The sequence below is a fragment of the Neltuma alba genome, unplaced genomic scaffold, assembly GCF_004799145.2.
Source record: "Neltuma alba isolate B1F8T4 unplaced genomic scaffold, ASM479914v2 tig00005966_pilon, whole genome shotgun sequence".
In the NCBI taxonomy this organism is placed as follows: domain Eukaryota; kingdom Viridiplantae; phylum Streptophyta; class Magnoliopsida; order Fabales; family Fabaceae; genus Neltuma; species Neltuma alba.
In genome coordinates, this window is record NW_021634298.1 from 64597 (window position 1) to 88486 (window position 23890).

The following is a 23890-nucleotide window of genomic DNA, read 5'->3' on the forward strand; positions in this document are numbered from 1 at the left end:
ATGCTAACATTAACTACAATGAGAAGAAAAGTTAAAAGGAGAGAAAATGAGTAAAAATATAAATGATAAAAATATCTTGACTATTATATCAAAATATATCATGTTTAAAATCAAATTAAAATTAACATGATTAAATAATTTAGAACCAAATTATTGGGTAAATACGTATTTTTCTGTTATTATATTTAAAAAATAACTTAGCGATAGAGTTAGCGACATGTTAGTGACTAAGTCTAATCAATAATGGAATTATCAACATAATTTTTTTTCATTGGTACTTGTTTTGTCGTTAATTGGATTAGGGATTCAGTATTTTCGCTAGTGATTACTGAGGTAATAATCTGATTTGTCTAAAAATTTCAAAGTGCCATGTGAAACCTCTGAGAAGCTGCCACGTGGCCCCTTAACTAGTCACCATCGTGTCACTCGTTGCCATCACATGTGGCCTGCCACCTTAGCTTCAGCTGCCATGTGTCACCACTATATAATTCTCCTCAAGTGTGACTTCTCTAAGACTGAAAGCCTTAACCTCGTGTGCCCCTGCCTGAGTCTTAGCTAGTTGAGTAGCAATAAATCTGCAATCTTACAACACTAAATATTGTTTGTGTATAATATTTTTTTACCCAAACAATTACGTACATGCATATGTATTATTGAAAAATAAAAATAAATTATATAATAATTTTAATATTAACTATTAATAAGACAAAATTTTTAAATGTTTACATTATATTTAGTTTACAAAGTTTTATTTATTTGAAAAATTAATTTTAATGTAATATTAATTTCAAATGAAACAAACTTTGAACTTTAAATGGTAAATAACTTTTTCATAAATATATTTTATTTTTATATTTAATTAACATTGATTAGATATATAATTTAATTATATATATGTATCATATTGCATTATATTATATTATGTATTAGCTTTTAGTATATATGAAGAAAACCATTTATAATTAGTAAAAAATCTAATTATTAAAAAAAACTATTATGATAAAATCTAGTTAACTATACTATATAAAAAATTAAATGATTTGACTAGACTTCTATAAACATCTTTCTTCTACTTATGTTTGTATCCTACGTAATTTTTCTTAAAAAAGTATTTGTACATATTATTTGTCTTTAACTTGAGGATCAAATCAATCTACTTCATGAGTTATCAATTGTATCATGATCAAATTTCATTATTTTACCATTCAAATTCAAAATTCACTTCAACATTAGTTTGGTCTATAATTATAAATGGAAGTATTCATATAAATTTATTTGTTGATTTTGAGTTTTTATCATGTATTATATCTTTCAATTATTGTACATATATAATACAATTATTTCTTTCTTATAATAATTTATATAAGAAAGTTATTAATGTTATTAATATAATAGTATTTATGTGGATGTTAATACCTCTCGTATTATCTCTTTTATCGTATCTTATCTTCATGATCCCACAATTATTTTATATTATTATATAATCTATAGATTTTGTTAAAGTTGTAAAGTCGTGCCTATAAATAGAGGGCACGAATCATGTATTTAAGACCTTGATTGAAATGAGAAATACTCTTATATTTTCTTCCCTCTAACTCTACTCTTTCTTCTTTATTCATAACATGTTATCAATACAAAGCACTAACCAAGATACGACATAACTATAAAGCATCACCTTCATGTTTTTTTTTCCTAGAGTATCATTTGTTTTATTCAAATAAAAATATCTCGAACATCGTATATATGATGTTTTGAAGTATTCGTATCTATAATCAATCTTTTAGAATAATCTAAGCAATTATGTAGAACTGAAAAGATCTTTTACCATTGTTTTGTATATAAAGTTTCATGGTTAAGATTGGAGATTTTGCTTTACGTTATAGGAATGCAATTCAATTTTAATATGGATATTATACATTTCAAATGATTTGTGATGGGAGGAATTTTCTCTCTCTATGCCTCGGTGAATTGATATCACTATTTTGATGGAACTTGAAGTTCCAAACGATATTTGTAGTCTCCCTAAAGGATTACCATCTAAAGATTAAATGGCCAGAAGGCATATAACTTAGATTTTACATCTTTTTCAGATTAAATAGTCAAAAACTATATAGTTTTGATTTTTTATATTATAGTTAGAAGCCATATAATTTTGATTTTCTATTTTATGACCAGAAACTATATATATATGTATTTGATTTTCTATTTTATTAAAGGGAAAATGACAAAAAAACACTCTTTGAAAATCAAAAAGACAATAAAGGCAGTCAAATAAGGGAAATGACCGAATGGGCATGAGATATAAATTTGGAATTTACAAGTTTTGGTGAAATGACTAAAACACCCCTGAAATGGTTTTTTTTAAAAAAAAAAAAGCAAATGAAGGTTTTCACATAATAACAAGCTTATTGAAGTGATCAATTTCATTTCACAAGTTTTTATTCCCATTACATGTTTTTGTAAAATAGTTCGCAAGTGTGTTAAAATGGGTTGCAAAAAGATTATGAAAATTCACTTTTATTTTTCAAGTTGTTATTTTGGTTACATATTTAGTAAAAGTATTTAAAAATAAAATTATAAAGATCGCAAATAAACAAGTTGCAAATCCTGGTATACAAGTAGTCAATTTCATTCCGAAAGGTGTCATTCCCATTACATGTTTTGTAAAATAATCTGTAAATATGTTAAAACAAGTTACAAAAAGCATTATGCAAATAATTACTTTCTTTTCTCAAGTTGTTATTCCTATTAATTATATGCTTCGTAAAGTTGTTTGGAAATGGAGTATAAAAGGTTACTAGGTTACAAATCCTATTATGCAAATTGTCAGTTTCAGTCTATAAGTTGTCGTTTCTATTACATGTTTTGTAAAACCAAAAATGCTCCGGAAAGAAAAACTTTCTTTTGGCCTTTAAGTGATAGGGGGAAGTCACTCTTGCCTTCTCTCTCTTAGGCGGGTCAGTCTCGACCCCAGTCGTACCAGGTGGCATGATGTGTTTTATAGACGCTCGGCCTATGATCGTTTGAGTGCGATCACCATCAACCATGAGTTTGAGTGAGATAGTTCGATGTCTTAGTCGTGCCCTATGATGGATTCCCTCTCTATCATTCCTACTCTTTCGATCTATCAGAACGGATCAGGCTATCTGGGAGAGGAGGGAAGATTGCTGGGTTTAGGGCTTTTTCAGCTGGTGCGCGGGAGCGCACTTCCGTCTTCCCTTTACTAGTAGGGGGTCCCAGCAATCAAACAAAACTAAAGCGCAAACGCGCCAAAGCCGTTAGACGAAGAAGCAAGGGTACGAAGTAGCTCGAGCGTCAGCAACGGACTGGTGAACCGCTTCTTCTTCTTCCACGAAGATTCAGACAAAAGGGAGCTTGGATGGAACTAAACAAGATTTGGCGAACAAATACAAAGGTAAAAGGCTATTTTTTTAAGAAAATAAAAGGAGGCTATCAAGTAGCCATCGTCGGTTTCATTACTTTTATGCCATTCCGCCGTTTTCGCAAAAGAAAAAGAAAAGGGGTATCAAATGATCGATTCAACATTGAGAGCATTAACATTAACCCCAAAAGGACGAATATTGTGGTGTTCTAACAGCGGCAGATCAAACAAGAACTTGATGAGTGAAATCTGCTGACGAAAAAAAAAGAGCAGTTTTTTTGGAGCCTCTTTTCCTTCTGCCCAGCTCCCCGAAAACAACGTTCGACTTGCATGTGTTAAGCATATAGCTAGCGTTCCTTCTAAGCCAGGAGCAAACTCTGATTTTGACTATGATTGTTCCAAACAGTGGTAGAACCTGGTGAACCGGGCGTAGTGTACTACTTCCTATCCTCTCCAACCAGTCGAGCGTCTTCAAACCTCTCCCAGCAAGAAAAGGGATGTGCGAAGGCGCAACAAGCAAGAAAAGGGATGCGCGAAGGCGCAATGTGCGGAGTCGCTCGAGCGTCAGCTCGGACTATTGTTTTTCGGTTTACTTTGATAGGTCCCGAAGGAGCAGCTGCGACTAAAGCTCCTTCGGAACCTGGAATCCCTCAAAGATACGGTCCTTCGATTCATAGTCCGGGCCGCTATCATCAAAATCCCAATGAGCCACCTATACGTGAGGAAAATTCTTCGGAAACGGTGGAACAGCCAATTCCGGAGGCGGAATAGGAAGTAGGAGAAGGGAGGGAAGTGCGGTTGGCTCGAATCGAAAGGGTTCAGTTCGGGAGTTGGCCAGAGCTAGAAAGTTGGCTGAGAAGGCTGCTCGTGTCTGTGTCAAGGGGACGGGTGACCCGACTTCCTCCAGTAAGAGCTGTCTAACCTCTGTTGTGTTGTTATAACCTAGTCTTACTCGTTCTTACCTCCCTGCCTATTCTCCTTTCTTTCTTTTATGAGAATACTTGCCGCCTCTGCTCTCGTTCGGGCCCCGGGAATCCCTTGGTTTTGGCTGCGGTCTTGATTTACCTTTTTGTGCTCTCCTCTCAAATACGTTAAAATAGGTTATAAAAAGCATTGTGCAAATAGTTACTTTCATTTTTCAAGTTGTTATTTCTGTTGCATGTTTAGTAAATTTGGCTGCAAATGAATTAAAAATAGATTGCAAAAAGCATTATAAGTGAGTCACTTTTACTTCGCAAGTTATTAATCACGTTACATGTATAATAACTTTGTTCAAGTCAATCCCCTTGAATTTCTGGTCATTTTATACCTGAAATTTTATAAAAATTTTAATAATGGAAGAGAGAGCAGTACTTCATTAAGATGATTAATGCAATATAGATCATTTAAGTATTGTCATTTGATCAATCAGTAACAATAATTCACTAACATAATCAATTTTCTAGAAGCAGCTAATTGAGTCTCCAAAGGCATGCAAAAACTTAGCTGAGAAGAGATTGGATTCAACACTATGCTTGGGTTTCATCATATAACTCAAGCTTTTGGCGAACTTCTAGAAATCTTGAGGGAAGACAATCTTCCCGGTAGGATAAGTTAATTTACTGTTTGTCTATCATAAAAAAACAATCGAAAAGGAAATAAAACAAACTAGGATATCTTATAGTGGTGTGAAGCAACCTCTTTCAAGAAAAGACTCGACATGCGATGGAGAAGACACTGGAGGAGATGAAATCTGTATACCTTATGGCTCTTGCCAAAAAGAACCTTCTACCTCCTCTTGAATCGGTGAGAGAGGAAGATGCCAGAAAGATCGAAGCTATGGAATTGGTTACTCTTTCGATTCAGCCGTTCAGCAATCCCTGGGTCTATGGGTCTGTAAAATAAACCGCTTTCAACAACTAATGGCCTAGATTAAATGGTCACTGACGCTATTGCTCCTCACGGTGGCCACACTCTTCGTGATGATGGCTCAAATGGTCATTAACGCTACCCTCAACGGCGGCAAGTTGAGCGAAGGACTTGGGAGAATGAGGGCTTTGCAGTTTCGGAGAGTGGAAACCTTGGCTTGTGGTTTGGCGACTGGGAAATTTGGTAACTCCCACTGCACACACTCTAAACATGCAAGGGGCATTTTAGTCTTTTTGTCAAAATTTGAAAATCTCAGATTCGTGCGTGGCACTTATTTGGTTATTCCACTTATTTGGATGCCTTTTTTTTTTAATTATCTTTTTGACTTTCAATGAGTATTTTCTGGTCATTTTCTTTTTATTAAATAGTTTGAAGACATATATATTTGATATTTTATTTTATTAAATAACCAGAAGTTATATAGATATGATTTTCTATCTTATAGCTAAAAGCTATGTATGTTTCACTTTTCATTATCTTATTAAATGGCTAAAAGTCATATAATTTGGATTTCCTATCTTATATGTAAAAGCTATATATATTTTATTTTTTCTTTATCTTATTAAATGGGTAAAATCCATATAACTTTAACTTTTTAACTTATAGACAGAAACCAAGTATCTGTGATTTTTTGTTTTGTTTTGAGATTAAATGGCTAGAAATCATATAACTTTGACCTTTTATCTTATGGCCAAAAGCTATATATTTTTTATCTTTTATGTTCACATTAAATGGCTAGAAGTCACGTATCTTTAATTTTTGTTATTAAATGGCCTGAAGTCATATAGTTTTGATTCTAAAAAGGATCATTATATGATTTGTTTATAAAAAAAAATTAGGGTACTTAGAATTTTTTTTAAAAAAAATATAAATAATGTAGCCTACAAGACTAGTGGCTCAAATATCTTTTATTATGAGAAACTGTTGATTAGAGAGTGAAGGACTTGTTGGCTTAAAAGTTTACATTTTCTTTTTATTTCATGTTACATTTATATTTTATATTTTATTAACTTAAAGTTTAAATTTTATTCTTATCTTATTCTCATGTATTATTGACATTTAATTTGATATCTATTAATATTATAATTTCATATTATTAAATAGCCAATAGTCATTACACTTATGTTATTGAATGACATAAAAAGAATAACTTGTCATGCTTTGATGACTTCATTATAAATATTAAAGCCTTAAAGGCTTATGGTTTAAATATTGAATGATACAAATAATCTTTGAAAAATATATTTACTATATAGATTATTGAAGATTAATGATTTATACATAGCCCTGAATGTTTATGATATAAATCTTTATGACTATATAGTTTGATTTTAGTCCTTCTAGATCACTCTTCAAATTTCTATTTAATTTATAAATTCATGAAATAGGTTTTAAAATGTTACAATATATATATATATATATATTATATAAGGAGTAATATTTTTTTAGTAATGAAATATTGATAAAATTTGTATATGGGGGAAAATTTTAAGATACTTCAAAAGCATAAAAAGAAGTAAAGTATGTATGAAATAATAATATATGATAGTTCCTAAAAAAATCATATGTGGCATTTTTTGAAATACTATATGTAACAAAAAAAGTTGGTATAGATTCAGAAGAACTAGTAACAAAAGTTGACATAGTTCCGAAACAATTAGTAACAAAATCAATGAAGTTCTTAAAGAATGAATGTAGTTCCTCCTTTTTTTTTGGGTAGAAGAGAAATTGATAATATAGTTCATACAAGGGTTACCATGATTGAATTGAAATTTATGATTATATGTGAACCAAGAAGCACTTGGATTTCCAAGTCAAAGATATTTTATTAAACTCTACTTGAAATATAGAAATAATGAAAATATATTTATATGACTCACACTTGAGAGAGTCATTTTGGATGGAATTTGATATCATTAATGTTCATGTTATTCCTTATATCTTATATTCCTTTTAAAAAAAGTTCCAAAAGAGTTGGTCATGCTTAACGCTCCATGAGTGCACAAGTTTCTACTATTTGATGAAAGATGAAAAATAAGACTCTAAAAAAGTTATATCATGGTTTATTATCACAAAAATAAAATCTATTATTGATAACATATTTTTTGTGAATTATTAATGTGAAAATGAATATGACATGATAACAAAAAATTTACTAATAATTGAGAATAATATTACAATAAACTAGAAGTTTGTGTGTATAGTTTAGTATGATAGGTTGATCATTTCGGATCATAATGACATAAAATATCATGGAAAATGTGCATTAACATTTATTAAAGAACTAAAAGATTCTTTATATTCAAGAATTATCATGTGATACTTGTTCTTAAAAAGAATTAAATAAGAGAATATTACTAGCTGTCCTTGAAAATGGATCTGTGTATATTTATAATATCAAGTTTATATATCGGCCCATTTAGACACCACATGGACTAAGTTAATAACTTACACTACAAAAAAAAAAAAACTCATTACTGACAGAATTAGTGACGGAAAATTATTCTGTCGCTAATTTCTGAAAGATTGTCCATGGAAATTTCATCACTAAATTTAGAGACAAATAGTGACAGAATTTCTGTTCATCACTAAATTGCGTTGCTAATCCGTCAAAAAACCCGTCAGTAAATATTTGGTAATGGAATTTTTTCTGTCAAAAATTTCTATCACTAATTCCATTGCTAAATTGTTTGTCACAAAAGTTTTCGTCACTAATTTCGTCACTAGTTCTATTCTGTCACAATTCCGTCACTAATCTGTCACTACTTTTAAATTTCATTATTTTAGATTATAATCTTACAACAATTTATATAATAACATAATTAAGAATATAATGATTTAAATATATTTTTAATTGTAAAATAAATTTATATGTTTGTGGAGTTGGCATTAATGAAGGTATCCCATCATTCATGTTATCATTAGATATATACTGAGAGTAGGAAGACAAATTCTTAGAAAACTTGTTTATATTTCATTAAAATCAATTCCTGTTTATTGTTAATAATAATTAAAAAATATAATAAGAATATTAATAACTTTCTTATACAAACTGATATAAGAAAGAAATAATTTTATCATATGTATAATATGTAGAAAGATATAATATATGATAGAAATTCAAAATAAAAAAATGAATTTATATGAACACAAACTAATATTGAAGTAAATTTTAAATTTCAATCACTACACAATAAAATTTAATCATAATATAATTAATACCCATGATATAGATTGATTTTAGTTTTCAACATAAAAACAAATAGTATATACAAGGAATTTTAAGAAAATAAATAATATAGAGTACATATACAAACAGGAGAATATTGTCTATCATAATCTATTCAAATCATTTAATTTTTTATATAGAATAATTTATTAGATTTTATTATAATAGCTATTTTTTTGAAAAAAGATTTTTTTGACTAATTATAAATGGTTTTCATCAAATATGCAAAACACATATAGATGATATCATATAATGTAATATAACACATGTATAATTAAATTGTATATCTTATCAATGTTAATTCAAAAATAAATTTAAAAAAAATTTATGAAAAATTATTTATGGTGTAAAATTCAAAATAGTGTAATTGGAAATTAAAATTATATTAAAGATATTTTTTTAAACAATAAAACATTATAAAATAAATAGTAAAACAAATATTTAAAAATTATTTGTCATTAAAATAGTTATGATTAAAATTATCATATAGTTTATTTTAAGTTTTTAATAATATATATCATATATAATTGTTTATGTAAAAGAATATTATATATATAATTTTGTATAACAAGTCAATAGGTTCATTGTAGCTCAACTGGTAAAGTTGCATATGCCCATAGACAAAGTCCTGGGTTTGAGCCACAGAAAAGTCACTTTGAGGAAGGAATTATATAGTAGCGATACGTGGCGGTACAAGGTGACATGTGAAGTGACAACACAAGTGGAGGTGGTCGGTGGTCATCACCGGCGATGACGTGGTGACTATGTAGAGGAGTCACATGGCATTTTAATTTTTTGTCAAAAATTGGGTTCTTGACGGATTAACGACGAAATTTTTTCATTGCTAATTTGTGATGAAATTTTCTAAAATTCCGTCACTAATCTATGGCTCCATCACTAATCTAATTAGTGACAAAATAATTAGCTGCATAATAAACTCTCTCACTAATCCATCGCTAAATAAAAAATTCCATCGCCAATAGCATATTTTTTTGTAGTGTTACGAATAAAAGATACATCTATAAAATTGTCACATGGGTGTTTATGATCAACCTGAAGTAAATGTGTTCAGATAATTACATTGAGTGCATAGGTTCTTGATTATGGAACAAATATGATTCTCGATGCAATTGTTAGTGACTATTCCTCATGTTGTCAATGGTTATATGCTTAGTGAAAGCTTCCATAAACAGCTAGATCAAAACTTATGAGAACAAAATTCCTATTTAATGTTGAGATAATTGATTTTACATATTTCCACACATAAATGCATCAACCAACAATGTATTATGAATTCTTCCATGATAATTGGCTTTTGGTCAGAAACTAAAATGTACATATATGGATATTAAAAGAAAGTTGGGATGCCAACATCCTCTTGGCTAAGTAGCTCAGATGTTGCCCTTTGAAGCACAGACATATGCGTTCAATCACATCCTAAGCATTAGCTTGTACTATTAAAAAAAAAGGGTTGGGAATTAACATTGGTTAAGAACTCTCTTCTTCTTATTTGTCTCTAATTGAAAAAAAAAAATGTTTCTAAAAGAAACTTATGGATTTATGAAACTTATTCTACATGTTTTCGATATAAGTTGGAGAAAATAAGTAGTTGAAGAAGAGAATATATGTAATACATTTTTACTATTAAATGTAGATCCTCAAATATAGTAGTAATAATCAGAAGTTTATAAAATATTGTATTAATAGAATATTGTTAAATATCTGTTATATGCAATTACTAACCTAAGTGAGAATTCTTAATTCTCATATTCTAGTTAAAAAGGCTTCTATCATTATAAATGAAAATAAGACATGCTTGAAACATGAAAGAATGATTGGTTCAAAAAAAAAAGGAGCAAATAATCAAGATGATCATACTTAGGAGGCAAGAATTGCAAAAAAGGCTGAGACATAACTATTTAAATACTTGGAAGCAATAAAGAGATCTTGATATGTTATATCATAAAAGACAAGAAAATCGAGAAATAATAGAATTGTTGACAATAAGTTTGATAATAATATCACGTGATTAAATGAGGATCTTAATTATATACAAATCTGTCATGAAATACAGAAAAAAAATATGATTGGCTAATATAAAGGAAAAGACACAACATGCAATATTATAATGTGAATTTGTGTATCAAGTACCTGAAGTGTAATATTAGTATCATATAAATGGGCATTTGTACAAGAAAAGAGAAATAGTCTTGTGCTGCATTAAATTATATATCTTATCAATCTAACAATCTAGCGGTCAATAAAAAATTTACATACGTGTCTTGGAAATATATAAGTTATGACTCACTATATAGTAAAATTATATGTGAATTTCAGAAGGGTTCAAATCCTTATGTGAATTCAAATAATCCAATATATGAATAGGTTTGAATCATAGTATATGAAAATCCTTGAAAGGGTTCATATTTCCAGGAGCATACAATTAAGTTCTTAAGAATACTACTCAATTAAGTGAAATTAGTCTCTATGTGGAGACATATATGGCATGACTAGTCAGTAAATATCAACTGAAGGAAGAATGTAAAAATATTCCAAATTGCCTATGTGTGAAAAGATTCTGAAATGAGTTTGTTATCAATACTATTTATGTTGATAGCATTGAAACTCCTAAAGAGTTTTCAAAAGCTGCAAATTACCTGAAGAAAGAATTTGAAATAAAAGGCTTAAGAAAAACAAAAGATTGCCTTGGATTACAAATTGGAATATAGATTAAGAAAGTTATACAGAAAAGGTCTTACAGCACTTTTATATGGATAAGTCACATCTATCTTGTGTTATGATAGCTGCAAGTTCTTTAGATGTGGGTTAAATATCCATTTAAATATAGAGAAGGTGATGAATAAATACTTAGTCTAGAAGTATCATATCTTAGTGCCATCGCTAGCCATGCAAATACAACCTAACATATCATTTGCTAACTAACATGATACAGACTTTGGCATAAAGCTAAAGCACATTTTTTGTTATTTTAAGGGTATTATAGAAGTGATATTATTTTATCTGAATATATTCAAGACTAATTTTACTGGCTATACAAATAAAAGATTCTTGAGTGATCCTCATGTCGAGAGATTACTGTATGATCCACATGTCAGAAAACTATAAATGGACTATTTGTCTCATGATCTTCAAAAGATTGTAAAACTAATATCGGTCATATTTGTGTAAATATAATATTTGAGACGCTTGATTAGTATATTAGACTTTGTAGACTCAGATGTGAATTGATATTATTAAGAGGGGGAGTTAATGCATATTGTACTCTTTTTTCCTCGTATATGGTTTTGTCCCATTGGGTTTTCCTAGCAAGGTTTTTAATGAGACGACACTGTATAATGTATCAATGAATGATATTTTTTTTTAACTTTTATTAGGTTTTTGTCCCACAGACATTTTTCTAGTTGAAGTTTTTTAACAAGACACATTCATATAATAGACATCCAAGAAGGGATGTTATGAATATAACAATATTTGTATGCGTGTTCATATCTCTCCGATTATCTTCTTTATTGTATCTTATTTTTATGATCTCATAATTATCTCCTATTATTATATAATCTGTAGATTCTATTGAAATTACAAAGTCATGGCTATAGATAGAGGGCATGTATCACGTATTTAGGACCTTAAATGGAATGAGAAATGCTTTTATATTCTCTTCGATCTAACTCTCTACTATTTCTTCTTTATTTATAACAATTAATACTTCTATCTTATTTATTTAATGGTTATTATGATCAAGAGGAACTGATTTTAATTGACCATAAAATAGATTTTCTAAGAAATTGTCTTTCTATTTTATCAAGCATCTAATGATGAGATGAATGATCATGATACATTTATTAACACCAACTTCATAATATATTAATTTATTTTACAATTAAAAATATATTTAAATTATTATATTATTATTATTATGTTACTTCTCCGGTTCTTAACATAAGACTTAATTATTGAATTGATTTTGGTCTTAAATGTAAGATATATTTCTCATAATTATCAATTTTTTCTAAATTATTCCCGTGGATACTCCCTCAACTATAATCAAATAGGAGGAGATGGGGGATATTAAGGAAGATGATAATGGTATTTTAAAAAAAACACATCATATTTTTTATAATTAACTAATTTAGCCAACTTTCTTAATCTAATCAAATTAATTAAATAAATTTTACATTAAGAATCGAAGAAATATTATATAAGGATTATAATATAAAATGTTGGCAAAAAAAAGAAGGATTAGCAAAAATTATTCTTAAGGTATCTATGGTTTTCTTCAATTTTTAATTTCGTACACCTGAGTTTTTCTTCCCATATTAAATCATTCAATTTTACTCTCTTAGCACAATTAGTTTTTGTATATGGGCTAATAATGCTAATAGAATAAAGTTTTAAGATTTAATGGTGTTAAAAGAGTAAAATTAAAAAATTCAATAAGGAGAAAAAACACACAAGTACCAAATTAAAAATTGAAGGAAACTATAAGTACCTCAAGAATGCTTTTCTCAAAAAAATTATAATATAAAATAATAAAATTTAAAATTAATGATGGAATTACAACAAAATAGATTTGGCAACAAAATTAGTGATAAGAAATTTCGTGGCAAACAATTTAGTGACAAAACTCAAGGGGGAAAAATTCTGTCACGAAAAATTTCATAACAAAGATTAGCGATAAAATTTGTGATGAAAAAATTTTGTCACTAAAAATTTATTGGAGGATTATGGACTAAATTTTTGTCAGTAATCTATCATAAATTAGCAACAAAATAGTTTTTTTATTACTGATTGCATGAGTAATGAGTTGTTTTTCTGTAGTGTTTTAATTATACATAATTAGTCTTTTTGATCTGCCGGGAAAATAACGTTACAAGGACTAAAAGTGTATTGTTATGAGGGGAATATTACATGGTCTGCAAACTAGGCCAGAAACCAATAACCCAACTTCTCGACTGTCTTGTTTACAAGAATATTCTAAACCCCTATTTATGTATTGAATGCATAATATTCTTCTATATTTGTACCATCTCTGGTCTTAATTATAAGACCTTATTTGTAAACTATAAACAAGATCTTGTAGCTAGAATCGGATGTAGTAATTAATATTTTTCTATTAGGCTTTTGTCCTATAGACTTTTTTCTGGATGAAGTCTTTTAATGAGACACATTCATATAATGGATATCTAAGAAGAGGTGTTATAAATATAATAATATTTGTGTGGATGTCCATATCTCTTCTATTATCTTCTTTATCGTATCTTATCTTCATAATCTCACAATTATCTTCTATTAATCTGTAGATTTTGTCGAATTTGTAAAGTCATAGCTATAAATAGAGGGTATGTATCATGTATTTAGGAATTTGAATAGAATGAAAAATACTCTTATATTCTCTTCCCTTTAATTCTCTACTCTTTCTTCTTTATTTATAGCAATTAATATTTTTATCTTGCTTGTTTAATGATTATTATGATCAAGAGGAATTGATTTTAATTGACCATAAAACAAATTTTCTAAGAAATCATCTTTCTATTTTAGCAAGCATCTAACGATGAGATAAGTGATCATGATACCTTTATTAACACTAACTCCCAAATATATTAATTTATTTTACAATTAAAAATATATTTAAATTATTGTATTATTAATTATGTTACTCCTCCTATTCTTAACATAGAACTTAATTATTGATTTTGATTCTAAATGTAAGATCTATTTATCATATTTATCACTCTTTTCCTAAATGATCCATATAGATACTTCATCAACCATAATCAAATAGGAGATGAGGGATATTAAGGAAGATAATAATTGCACGTTAGAAAAAAACACATCATATTCTTTATAATTAACTAATTTATCCAACTTCTTTAATATAATCAAATTAGTTAAATAGGTCTTATATTAATGATCAAAGAAGTATCATATAAATGATTGTAGGATCATAATCTAAAATGTTGGCAAAAAAAAGGATTAGCGAAAACCGTTCTTGAAATATCTTTAGTTATCTTCAATTTTTAATTTCGTACATGTGATTTTTTTTCCTTTCCATATTAAATCATTCAATTTTACTCTCTTAGCACAATTAGTTTTTATATATGGTCTAATAATGCTAACAAAATAAATTTTTATTTGTATATGGTCTAATAATGCTAATAGAACAAAGTTTTAAGGTTTAATGGTGTTATAAGGGTAAAGTTAAAAGATTCAATAAGGAGAAAAATACTTTGGCCAAAAAAATGAGGAGGAAAATAAATAAGTACCAAATTAAAAATTAAAGGAAACTATAAGTACCTCAAGAATAGTTTTTCCAAAGAATTATAATATAAAATAATAAAATTTAAAATTAACGACAGAATTGTGATATGATCGATTTGGCAACAGAATTAATGATAAGAAATTTTGTGGCAAACAATTTAGTGACAAAACTTAGTGGCGGAAAGTTCTTTAACTAAAAATTTTGTAACAAAGATTAGCGACAAAATTTGTGATGGAAAAATTCCGTCACTAAAAATTTATTGATGGATTAGCGACTAAATAAATTTTTGTCAATAATCTATCAGAACTTAGTGAAGGAATAATTTTTTATCGCTAATTCTATTAGTAATGAGTTGTTTTTTTGGTAATGTTTTATAATTATAGATAATTAGTCTTTGTGATTTCCAGGGAAAATAACGCTACAAGGACTAAATGTGTATTGTTATTACAGGAATATTACATGGTCTGCAAACTAGGCCAACTTCTAGATTGTTTTGTTTATAAGAATATTCTAAACCCCTGTATGTGTATTGAATGCATAATACTCTTTTATATTTGTACTACCTCCAGTTTTAATTATAAGAATTTATTTATAAACTATAAATGATATCTTATATTTAGGATTAGTGGTAGTAATTAATATTTTTCTATAGACAAGGAGCAAATTTACTTATTATAATATTAAAAATAAGCACCAAGTATCATAATAAAATGTTAGATAAAAAAAAATACACATGAACATTTCAAAACTAGCCAAAAATGTCATTCTTCATTAAATGCTTGGTGCTCCATCGGCTGTTATTATGTCATCCTCGTTTTTATGACTATGAAGGGCCTAAGAGTTGCCTTGCTTTTAAGATCTAAAATTTTTAATGATAAATGCTGTCCGTCGGCTTCTTTGACGTCCTCCATCGGCACGAAGAACAATAATTAATAACTTGGTTAATCTCTTATAACACATTTTTAAATGCATAATTAATAATCTGGTGGATGAAATACATCATCATCACATGGAAGGTCCAGCAGTTGTTGCAGCTGCAGAATAGAAGATTTATTTTCCAAGTGAGGAACTGTATGATCCTGTGGAATGTAATGAGATTGTGGTGATAGAAGTGCGACAAGTAATATTTGATATGGTAGGGCCTTCATTATTCTGCTTTGGTTCCTTTGTTTAGATTATGACGAAGAAAAAAGAAAAGGAAAAAAAAAAAACAGGTTCCTCATTTAGTTCGGATTTGCTTTGTTTCTATCATTGTATAACTGCTTTATTCACTCTAATAAATAAATTATGCATCTGCTTTGAGATTCTCTACTCCTTCCTCTATCTCATTATTCTGGCTATGAAATTCCGGCAGCAATTAAGCTGGCTATAAGTGATTGGTTTTTTCTATTGTCCCAGAGGGATTAATAAGACGAATTAATTGATTGTTTGGATTTTATTTTGACTCGTAAGTTTAGAGTTTATTCCAAACAATAGATTATGAAGCTTTTTGTTTTTTTTGTTTGCACAAAGCATCCGTCTATGAGATGACGCTTCTAATCAAGTCTTACCCTTTAGTTTCCCGTACTTTGAGCTGACTCTGTTTTGTATCAAACTTTGATTGCTCTGTTTTTTGATGAGAGGGTGTGAGAGTTGACGGGGAAGGTGAGAGCTGACAGGGAGAGTCGATGGAGATGAGAGACATGAAGGATAAGAGGGGAAGAAAGAAGAAAGAGAGAGAGAGAAAGGATGAGATAGTTGATCATAAGAGGAATTAGAAGCTGATACCTGTACATTTGATGAGATCCGCGGAAAAAAATAAACGGACGGTTGAAGCATTTAAAGGAGATGGCATTTTTGCCTCGATTTAAAATGTTCATGTACATTTTTGCATGTAATATTTTTTTTATGATGTATGGTGCTTGTTTTTAGTATTATAATAAATAAATTTATCTTTTTACCCTTCTTTCTATTGGCTTTCCTCCATTCGAAATGTTTTTTACTGCTTGGCCCACAATGAAATTGGCTTAGTTATGTAATTGAATGAATTTGAGAAAGCTCATAGACGGTTTTTCTAACGAGATAGAGATCCATATCTCCCCTTACTTTTGATGATGTTGATAATAGGAAACACGGTGGGGATTGATGATTTATTGTTTCAAAAGCAATGGGAGTAACATTGAAGCATTTCGATATAGTGATAACATTAAAACGAAATACTATATTTATTTTAAAATATAAGATCTAGTTTGTAGTGTAAATTGCATATTGCAAACTAAATTTTATGTCTAGAACTAAGAATAGTAAATTATAGGAACCAAATCAACAAATGATGCAAACTATACAAACCAAAGAATTAACTTCACCTATAAAGCCATTCAATTACGGCAACTACAATACCCTTTTTTCCAAATAAAAAGAACATTTTTTAGTTATCTATGCATTATAATACAAACCTTGATACAAAGTCAAGTAGAATAATCCAAAATTCCAAATCTAAGTATCTAACAACAAAAAAGACATAAGATGATCGATTGAGTACATTTCTCATATCTCCCAAGTCATGGTTACCGAGCATCGATTGAAGTAGTCATAACGTTTATTGAAGGATCTCCCGATGATGAAGACTCTAAATGCTTTATTTCATAATTGAATAGGAAAGCAGGCTTGTGAGGTGACGGTATGCTTACTTCATTGCCAAGCATGAAAATGACGTCTAACATGGATGGTCTATAGAAGGCACTTTCTTGCACACACAAGAGCCCAATTTGTATACACCTTAGGGATGTGTCAAGAGGATATGATTTGCCAAGTGTTGAGTCCATTATGTCCAAGGCTTTTCCTTCTCCCCATAAGTCCCACACCTACAAATTAAGTGAATGCCATATTATTACTTAAAATGGTGGCACCAAAATTCAATAAAATAGGTTCCGGAGCTTTCAAGGTTATGAGAGGAGAAGGAAAAGATCAATGATTATGTTTAAATTTCACTATTGTAGTTTTATTTGGTTACCTGCCCAATCAAATTTAGGGATGATCTTTCTTTATCACCATAGGTATTTCTCTTGCCACTGATAATCTCCAGCAAAAGAACACCAAAGCTAAAAACATCAGACTTTGTTGAATATTGTCCTGCCATTGCATATTCTGGAGACATGTAACCACTGAAATAAGGAAAATAGTTACAACATTGTTGTGAAACCCAATTGTTTTGTTTTAGAATTTGTGGAATGGTTTTGTCCTTACTATGTTCCAACAATTCGTCGAGTTTTTGCTTGGACTTGATCCTCACCAAATATTCTAGCCATGCCAAAATCTGAAATTTTGGGATTCATTGTAGCATCTAAAAGAACATTACTAACTTTAAGGTCTCTATGAATTATTTTCAGTCTTGAATCTTGATGAAGATAGAGAAGACCTCGAGCAATTCCAAAAATAATATGAAAACGTGTGTCCCAATCTAATGACATTCTATGATTTGAGTCTGCAATGAACCATAAAATAATTAACATTGAAAATGATGGAAAGCTAATCTAATCTAGTTCGAACACATACACAAATCAAGTATGATACAATAGGCGTTCAAGGCTATAAAATTTTATTTTTTATGCAAGAAAAAATATTTTCAAGAATCTTATCTAGCTTCGATTCCTAGAAACTCATTGGAATCATATAGAACCCTTGTAATTGTGAAAACGTTAAGTCTAAAAAAGTAGCACTTACTGATTATACATTCCTATAGCTGTCTTTGATACATATTGATGAAGAGTTGAAAACGAATACTGAGCCCTTTCAAAGTATTGCCACTAAACATTTCTATGATTTCACAAGAATAGATTAGAAATCTTGAGTATATTCCAAATTTGATGATTTTTTTTTTGGGGGGGGGGGAGACTACGCATATAAATTTTTTTTCACAATTCTCTAATTTATTGAGGTATGTTAATTGAAAGTGTGATATCTGAAAGCAAAATTAGTCTAAAGAAAGAGAAGGAGAAGAACACGCACCAAAGAGAAAGAAGTCCAAGCTTTTGTTGGGTAGGTATTCATATATCAACATCCTTTCTTCCTTATGAATGCAATACCCAAGCAACTTAACAAGATTCCTATGTTGCAGCATTGCAATTAATCTAATTTCATTCTTGAACTCTCCAATCCCTTGTCCAGAACCTTGTGACAATCTTTTCACTGCTATATCTAGTCCATTATCTAGTAAGCCCTGAGATATCATAAGATTTATATCATACTATAACCAATATGAGATATAAAAATATAATAAGTGGGCTTATTACTACCTTGCTATTTATTGATGTGCAAGACAACCTGCCTCAGAGTTCCCTTACATTACCAACTGCATAGCAACAGGATTTTTGAACAGTTCACTTACCTTGTATACAGAACCAAATCCACCCTGCCCTAGTTGATTCTCATTTGAGAAATTGTTTGTTGCAGTCATTATGGTTTTGATGCTGAAAAATGTTAAGCTTGATTGTCCTCCATCTTCACCATATCGTTCTTGATTCGTTGGGGAATCTAACTCTAATTCTTGCTCTCCAATTTCATCTGAGATTAATAAAAACAAGAAATGAAGTGTCTGTAAGAACATTTGAAAATGTAGTATCAAGAAGGGAGGAAAAAGCATTTAACCCTTTATCCAAAAAAAGTTTATTTCAAGATTAATGCTTGAAGAATTAGATGACCATGCTCCCCTAGCGTTTTTGCTATTTTAATAAGTCATTTGGCACGGACTTTTGAGCCCTTCATGGGTATTAATCCATTATCATTGACTTTTGACTTTTGAGCACCCAACAATTCTGATGGGTTTGGGGATAATATTGGACTTGGAATGCCAGCCCAAATTTATAGCAGAAAAAAGACAAGTAGGAGGGGTGAGTTGGCAACAGAGTATGTGTTAGGCGACTAAGTTAATGCGTATGAGGTGGGACCTGCTGAGATTTCTTTTGGTCAGAGGACTTGTTGAGATTGCCGTGTCTTTCTTGTTTTCTTATTTACCTTTATCAATGTGTTGGGTGGCAAAACTGTGATTAAACAAGTAATTTTGTCTCGAAAACATCTAATACAGCTGTAATCAATAAAAACACGAAGGTTTCGATCAAATTCTCTGGCAATATCCTTAACAAATGTGACTTTATTGCTCATGTACTTAACAAATGCAACTTATCCTTAACAAAAAAACCAAGGAAGAGACTACCCAAACAACATAGAACAAACTAAGGGAAAATGGCGGAGAAACATATAAAACTGCGTATAGGCAAAACGAAATAAATCGGCTAAATAATGACTTTTGGTCCTAGTGAAAAAGAGTCGTTATTAAGTGAAAGAACATCCAAATTACAAACCATAAGGAAGTCAGACATGAAATGAAATAGTCACCTCTTGTTTTTCTCTTCCGAATGCAATATACAGATAAGGTGGTGAGAAGAGCAATCAAAGCGACACAAGCCATTGCTATTCCCACTTTCCCAAACTTGGAAAGCTCTCCTTTTGATTTCCTAGCATATTTTGCTGGGAAGAGTTGGAAGAAAGAAGTCATAAACACAGAGCATAAAACAGAGGAGGAAAAATAAATAAACAAAGAATTAAAATATTGTAATTACCAAGTTCAGTGGCATCAACACGAACATATAAATCATGGCCTTCATCACTTAAAACCATTGTGTCCGTCAAAGTCCCATGCCAAGCTAAGCACCCACTTCCTCCATTTCTCACATCTGCAGCTGCATAGGCATTACAAGAACAGTTTCTCAAGCACTCTTGTTTACATTCTTCCACACTCATATTCATATTAACATTTGCTAAAGATGTATCAGGAATTTTAACCCTTTCTACTCTGACAAAGCCTTCTCCATTATTCCCACACACGGATGGCCCTTTCTTCCTCACACAACCCTCTGTTCGATGGAAATGTTGATACCAATCTGTTGGATTTTTGGGTTCAAACCCAGGTAGGCAGAAACACTTGAAATACGCATAGTCATAAGAGTCACAGTTTCCATTGGCCCCACAGGAACCATACATGTCACAATCTACTTTTGGACCATACCAGTATCGATTCCATTGTATCTTATTAGAATCCCATATCAGTACTTGAAAAGATCCAGATTGAAGAGCTACCGCCCGCACAATAATTGTCTTGTCAAAAGCGTTATATCTAAACGCAACCTCATTGTCATCATCCAAGATGGTCATATTGAAATCACTTGCCATTGCTTGTTTCATAAACGGATTGCCAACATACATTTCGCCGTTGAAGGATCCAATACGCCACCATGGGGCATTATTATTGTACAAGAACAACTGGGATTTCCCACTAGTATTGAACCCAACAGAGAAGCTTCCTGTTCCAGGATCATCCTCGGTCTTCCATGACTGCAAGAACTCACTCTGACCAGTTCTTTTGTTGACTCCAATTCTGGCATACGGAAGCAAGGTATCGGTAGGATGATCAAAGCTCTGCCAGATAATAGTTTTGGAATCATTTTGAATCAAAACGAGGTTACCTAAATCTGTGAGTTGAACCATAACTTCTGTATTTGGAACAGTGACAGAAGCATTCGTAGACCAGAGGGGCATGTCAGAATAGTTACCATGCAGAACCAGATTTCCATTTGAGCTGATAGAGAGAACTCCAGAGGTGTCATTCATGGGATTGTCTCTATTTGAAACCCAAACAACAGTCTGCTGTTGCAAATTGTAGTACCAAATTCCTACATAGCGATAGTTTGATTTGCCTGGAGCGAAGAACCCAAGAGCAAACTTATTTTCCTTAGAAATGAGAATATCACCATCACTTAGAGGCTTGTCAGTGGTTATGATATCAGTAGCTGCGCAAAACAAGAAGCAGTGATGGATTATGACAAACAAAGTAAGCAGTTCTTTTGCTGCCATGATTAGTTGTCCTGGGACCTGGTCTACCCCTAACTTCACCAAGAACCACCAGTGCTGTTGCAAATTTGGTTCTGGCGACCAGCGATGGTTAATAAAGTGAAGCATCTCGGATAGGAAAGCAAGAAAGGAACTTGAGTACGTAATCTAACAATCCGTGTGTGCGCGTGCGCATATCTCATCAAAAGACAAGCTGTTAAATTATGCGAAGAAGTTTGTACAAAATATCACGTAGCAAAAAAAAAACAAAACTTAATATAAGAGATATTGTTATTATATGTAAGACATACTTAACATGTTTATCAATTTTCTTTTCAGATTAATCCTATTGATACTCCTCCAACAATAATTAAATAGGAGAGGAAAGAAATGGGTTAAGAAAAATATTTAGGGTGTCTTAAAAAAATATATCATATTAACTAATTTAACTAATATTTTTAATCTACTCAAATTAATTAATTAGGTCTATAAAATAATTTAATGGTGTTTTCTGAAAAGAAAAAAAAAATCCTCACACGAGCTGCTGGCCATCAAGACGCTTCTGGCTGGCACAAGAAAAGTTGAAGTCAATTGACTTTTGAGCATCAGAGCCCAGCAGCCGCGAGACACAGAAGCTATGATCTTCCGTGAATGGTTTTTTTCAATTTTCAACTTTCTCGCAGCATATAATCTTTGAATATCTATTTCTCAAAAGTTGTTCCAATTGACAAAGTCTTGTGATACTGAATAAGTCATCTCAAAGCTGACACATGTCACGCTTGTTTTCACAATGGTGCTAATAAAGCCATAACTACAATTTGACAAGGAGATATTGTCCAGGTAATTTTTATTAAATAAATTAGAATTAAAATTAAACAACGAAGATTAAAACTTCCTTTTAGTTAACTGAATAGTCATCGCTTGGTTCTAATTTAAAAGAAAATTTTCGTTGAAAAAATTTATTAAAATTTGTTTGAGTGGCACATGATTTATTAGGTAAGTTGTGTTTCTAAGATTTAGTTTAAAATGAAGAAAAAACAAGAGTCAATTAAAATTTTAAAACATATAATATATCATTGCCTTGATGAAATATTTTAGAAGCAAGCAAAGGAACAAAACCTCTTTCTTTCTGCCAGCATTTTGTTTTCAAGATTCAGATTTGATTTCATTACATCTAAAATTTGAAATAAAAAATATAATGTCAGAAATACATATAAATGATTTTGGCCAAAAAAAATGAAATTAATTAAAAAAACCCTTCTGAAAAAGTTATGAGTCTATAAACTTGTTTTTGAATTGACGTCGACATTTTGGCAAAAAAAAAAAAAGGCCTCGACATATTTTCTACACTTTCATCCTGACAAGCAAAATTTTAATAATAAAATATTCCAACCTCCCATTCAACAAGTAAAATTTTCAAAAATAACACTCACACTTCTCAATGAAGCAAGGAGAATTTTTAATAGTTTCAACATATAGTCTAATGACCGATATTTCCATCTTCGAAAGTGCATGAATATGCCCATAAGCTTGCCATAAAAGGCAAGTGATTAATCTTTGTAATTACTTAAAAGGCGTAAAATCACTAATGGGCTTGTCATATTTTTCCGCAATTTCATTTTGACAAGCAAAATTTTCAAAAGCAGAACTCCCATTCCACAAGTAAAATTTGAAAACACAACGATCACGAACGAAACGAAGAATTTTGAACAATTTCAACATATAGCTTGATCTCTGTATAAAATCTGACTCACGTGTACTTATATTCTAATTAGGGGTATTTACGGGATGGAACCGGTGTCTTGGTCCTGTCCAGGTGAACAGGGACATGATTGGGATTTTGTCTCATGTCTTGTCTCATCCCGCTTCCTCTTTTTTTTTAAAAAAAGTACTATAATTTTTATATGAATTTTTTTTATGTTATAATATTTATTTTTTATTGAGCTTCTAAAGATAAAAACATTGTAAAAAAAATATTATGTAGAAAGCTTAATTATATAGTATAAAAAAGGTGTAAAAATAATACTATAAAAAAATACCGTAAAAGAAACATTATATAATAACTTTATGAATTATTTTATTGAGAAAGGAGATTTTATTGAGATCATATTATAACTTAAGAGCTAAAAATCATCATAAAAATAAAAATTATTATTAATAAGTAAATTGAATAATCTAATAATAATTATTAATAAATTATTTTTAAAAAAAAACTGGCGCGTCCTGC

The 23890-nt window shown here is 30.3% G+C and overlaps 1 protein-coding gene across 5 annotated transcripts; it reads right to left on the reverse strand.

Annotated features, from left to right (window-relative positions):
• Positions 1-17111: 17111 nt before the first annotated feature.
• On the reverse strand, positions 17112-22034 carry LOC114749149 (G-type lectin S-receptor-like serine/threonine-protein kinase RKS1). 5 transcript variants are annotated; one of them, XM_028937641.1, is made up of 8 exons: positions 21387-21470; positions 20397-21252; positions 20173-20304; positions 19166-19341; positions 18787-18997; positions 18025-18262; positions 17792-17942; positions 17112-17642 (listed from the first exon to the last, which is right to left on the reverse strand). In XM_028937641.1, exons 1-8 carry the CDS (start codon positions 21438-21440, stop codon positions 17346-17348), a joined length of 2115 nt encoding a protein of 704 aa, XP_028793474.1. In that variant the 5' UTR covers positions 21441-21470; the 3' UTR covers positions 17112-17345. The 5 variants fall into 5 exon arrangements, with proteins under 5 accessions (XP_028793474.1, XP_028793472.1, XP_028793471.1 ...); XM_028937639.1 differs by having other exon boundaries at positions 18025-18094; positions 20397-22034; XM_028937638.1 differs by having other exon boundaries at positions 20397-22034.
• Between the last annotated feature and the right edge of the window lie 1856 nt (positions 22035-23890).

Bases quoted from the DNA above. Each gene is read 5' to 3' on its own strand.
- LOC114749149 (XM_028937638.1), bottom strand. From the start codon at position 21,792: ATGCTTCACTTTATTAACCATCGCTGGTCGCCAGAACCAAATTTGCAA. The intron at 18,998-19,165 runs GTAAGTGAACTG...ATGATATCTCAG, and splicing joins GATTTGGTTCTGTATACAAG to GGCTTACTAGATAATGGACT. The intron at 17,943-18,024 runs GTAAGGACAAAA...TCCTTATTTCAG, and splicing joins CGACGAATTGTTGGAACATA to TGGTTACATGTCTCCAGAAT.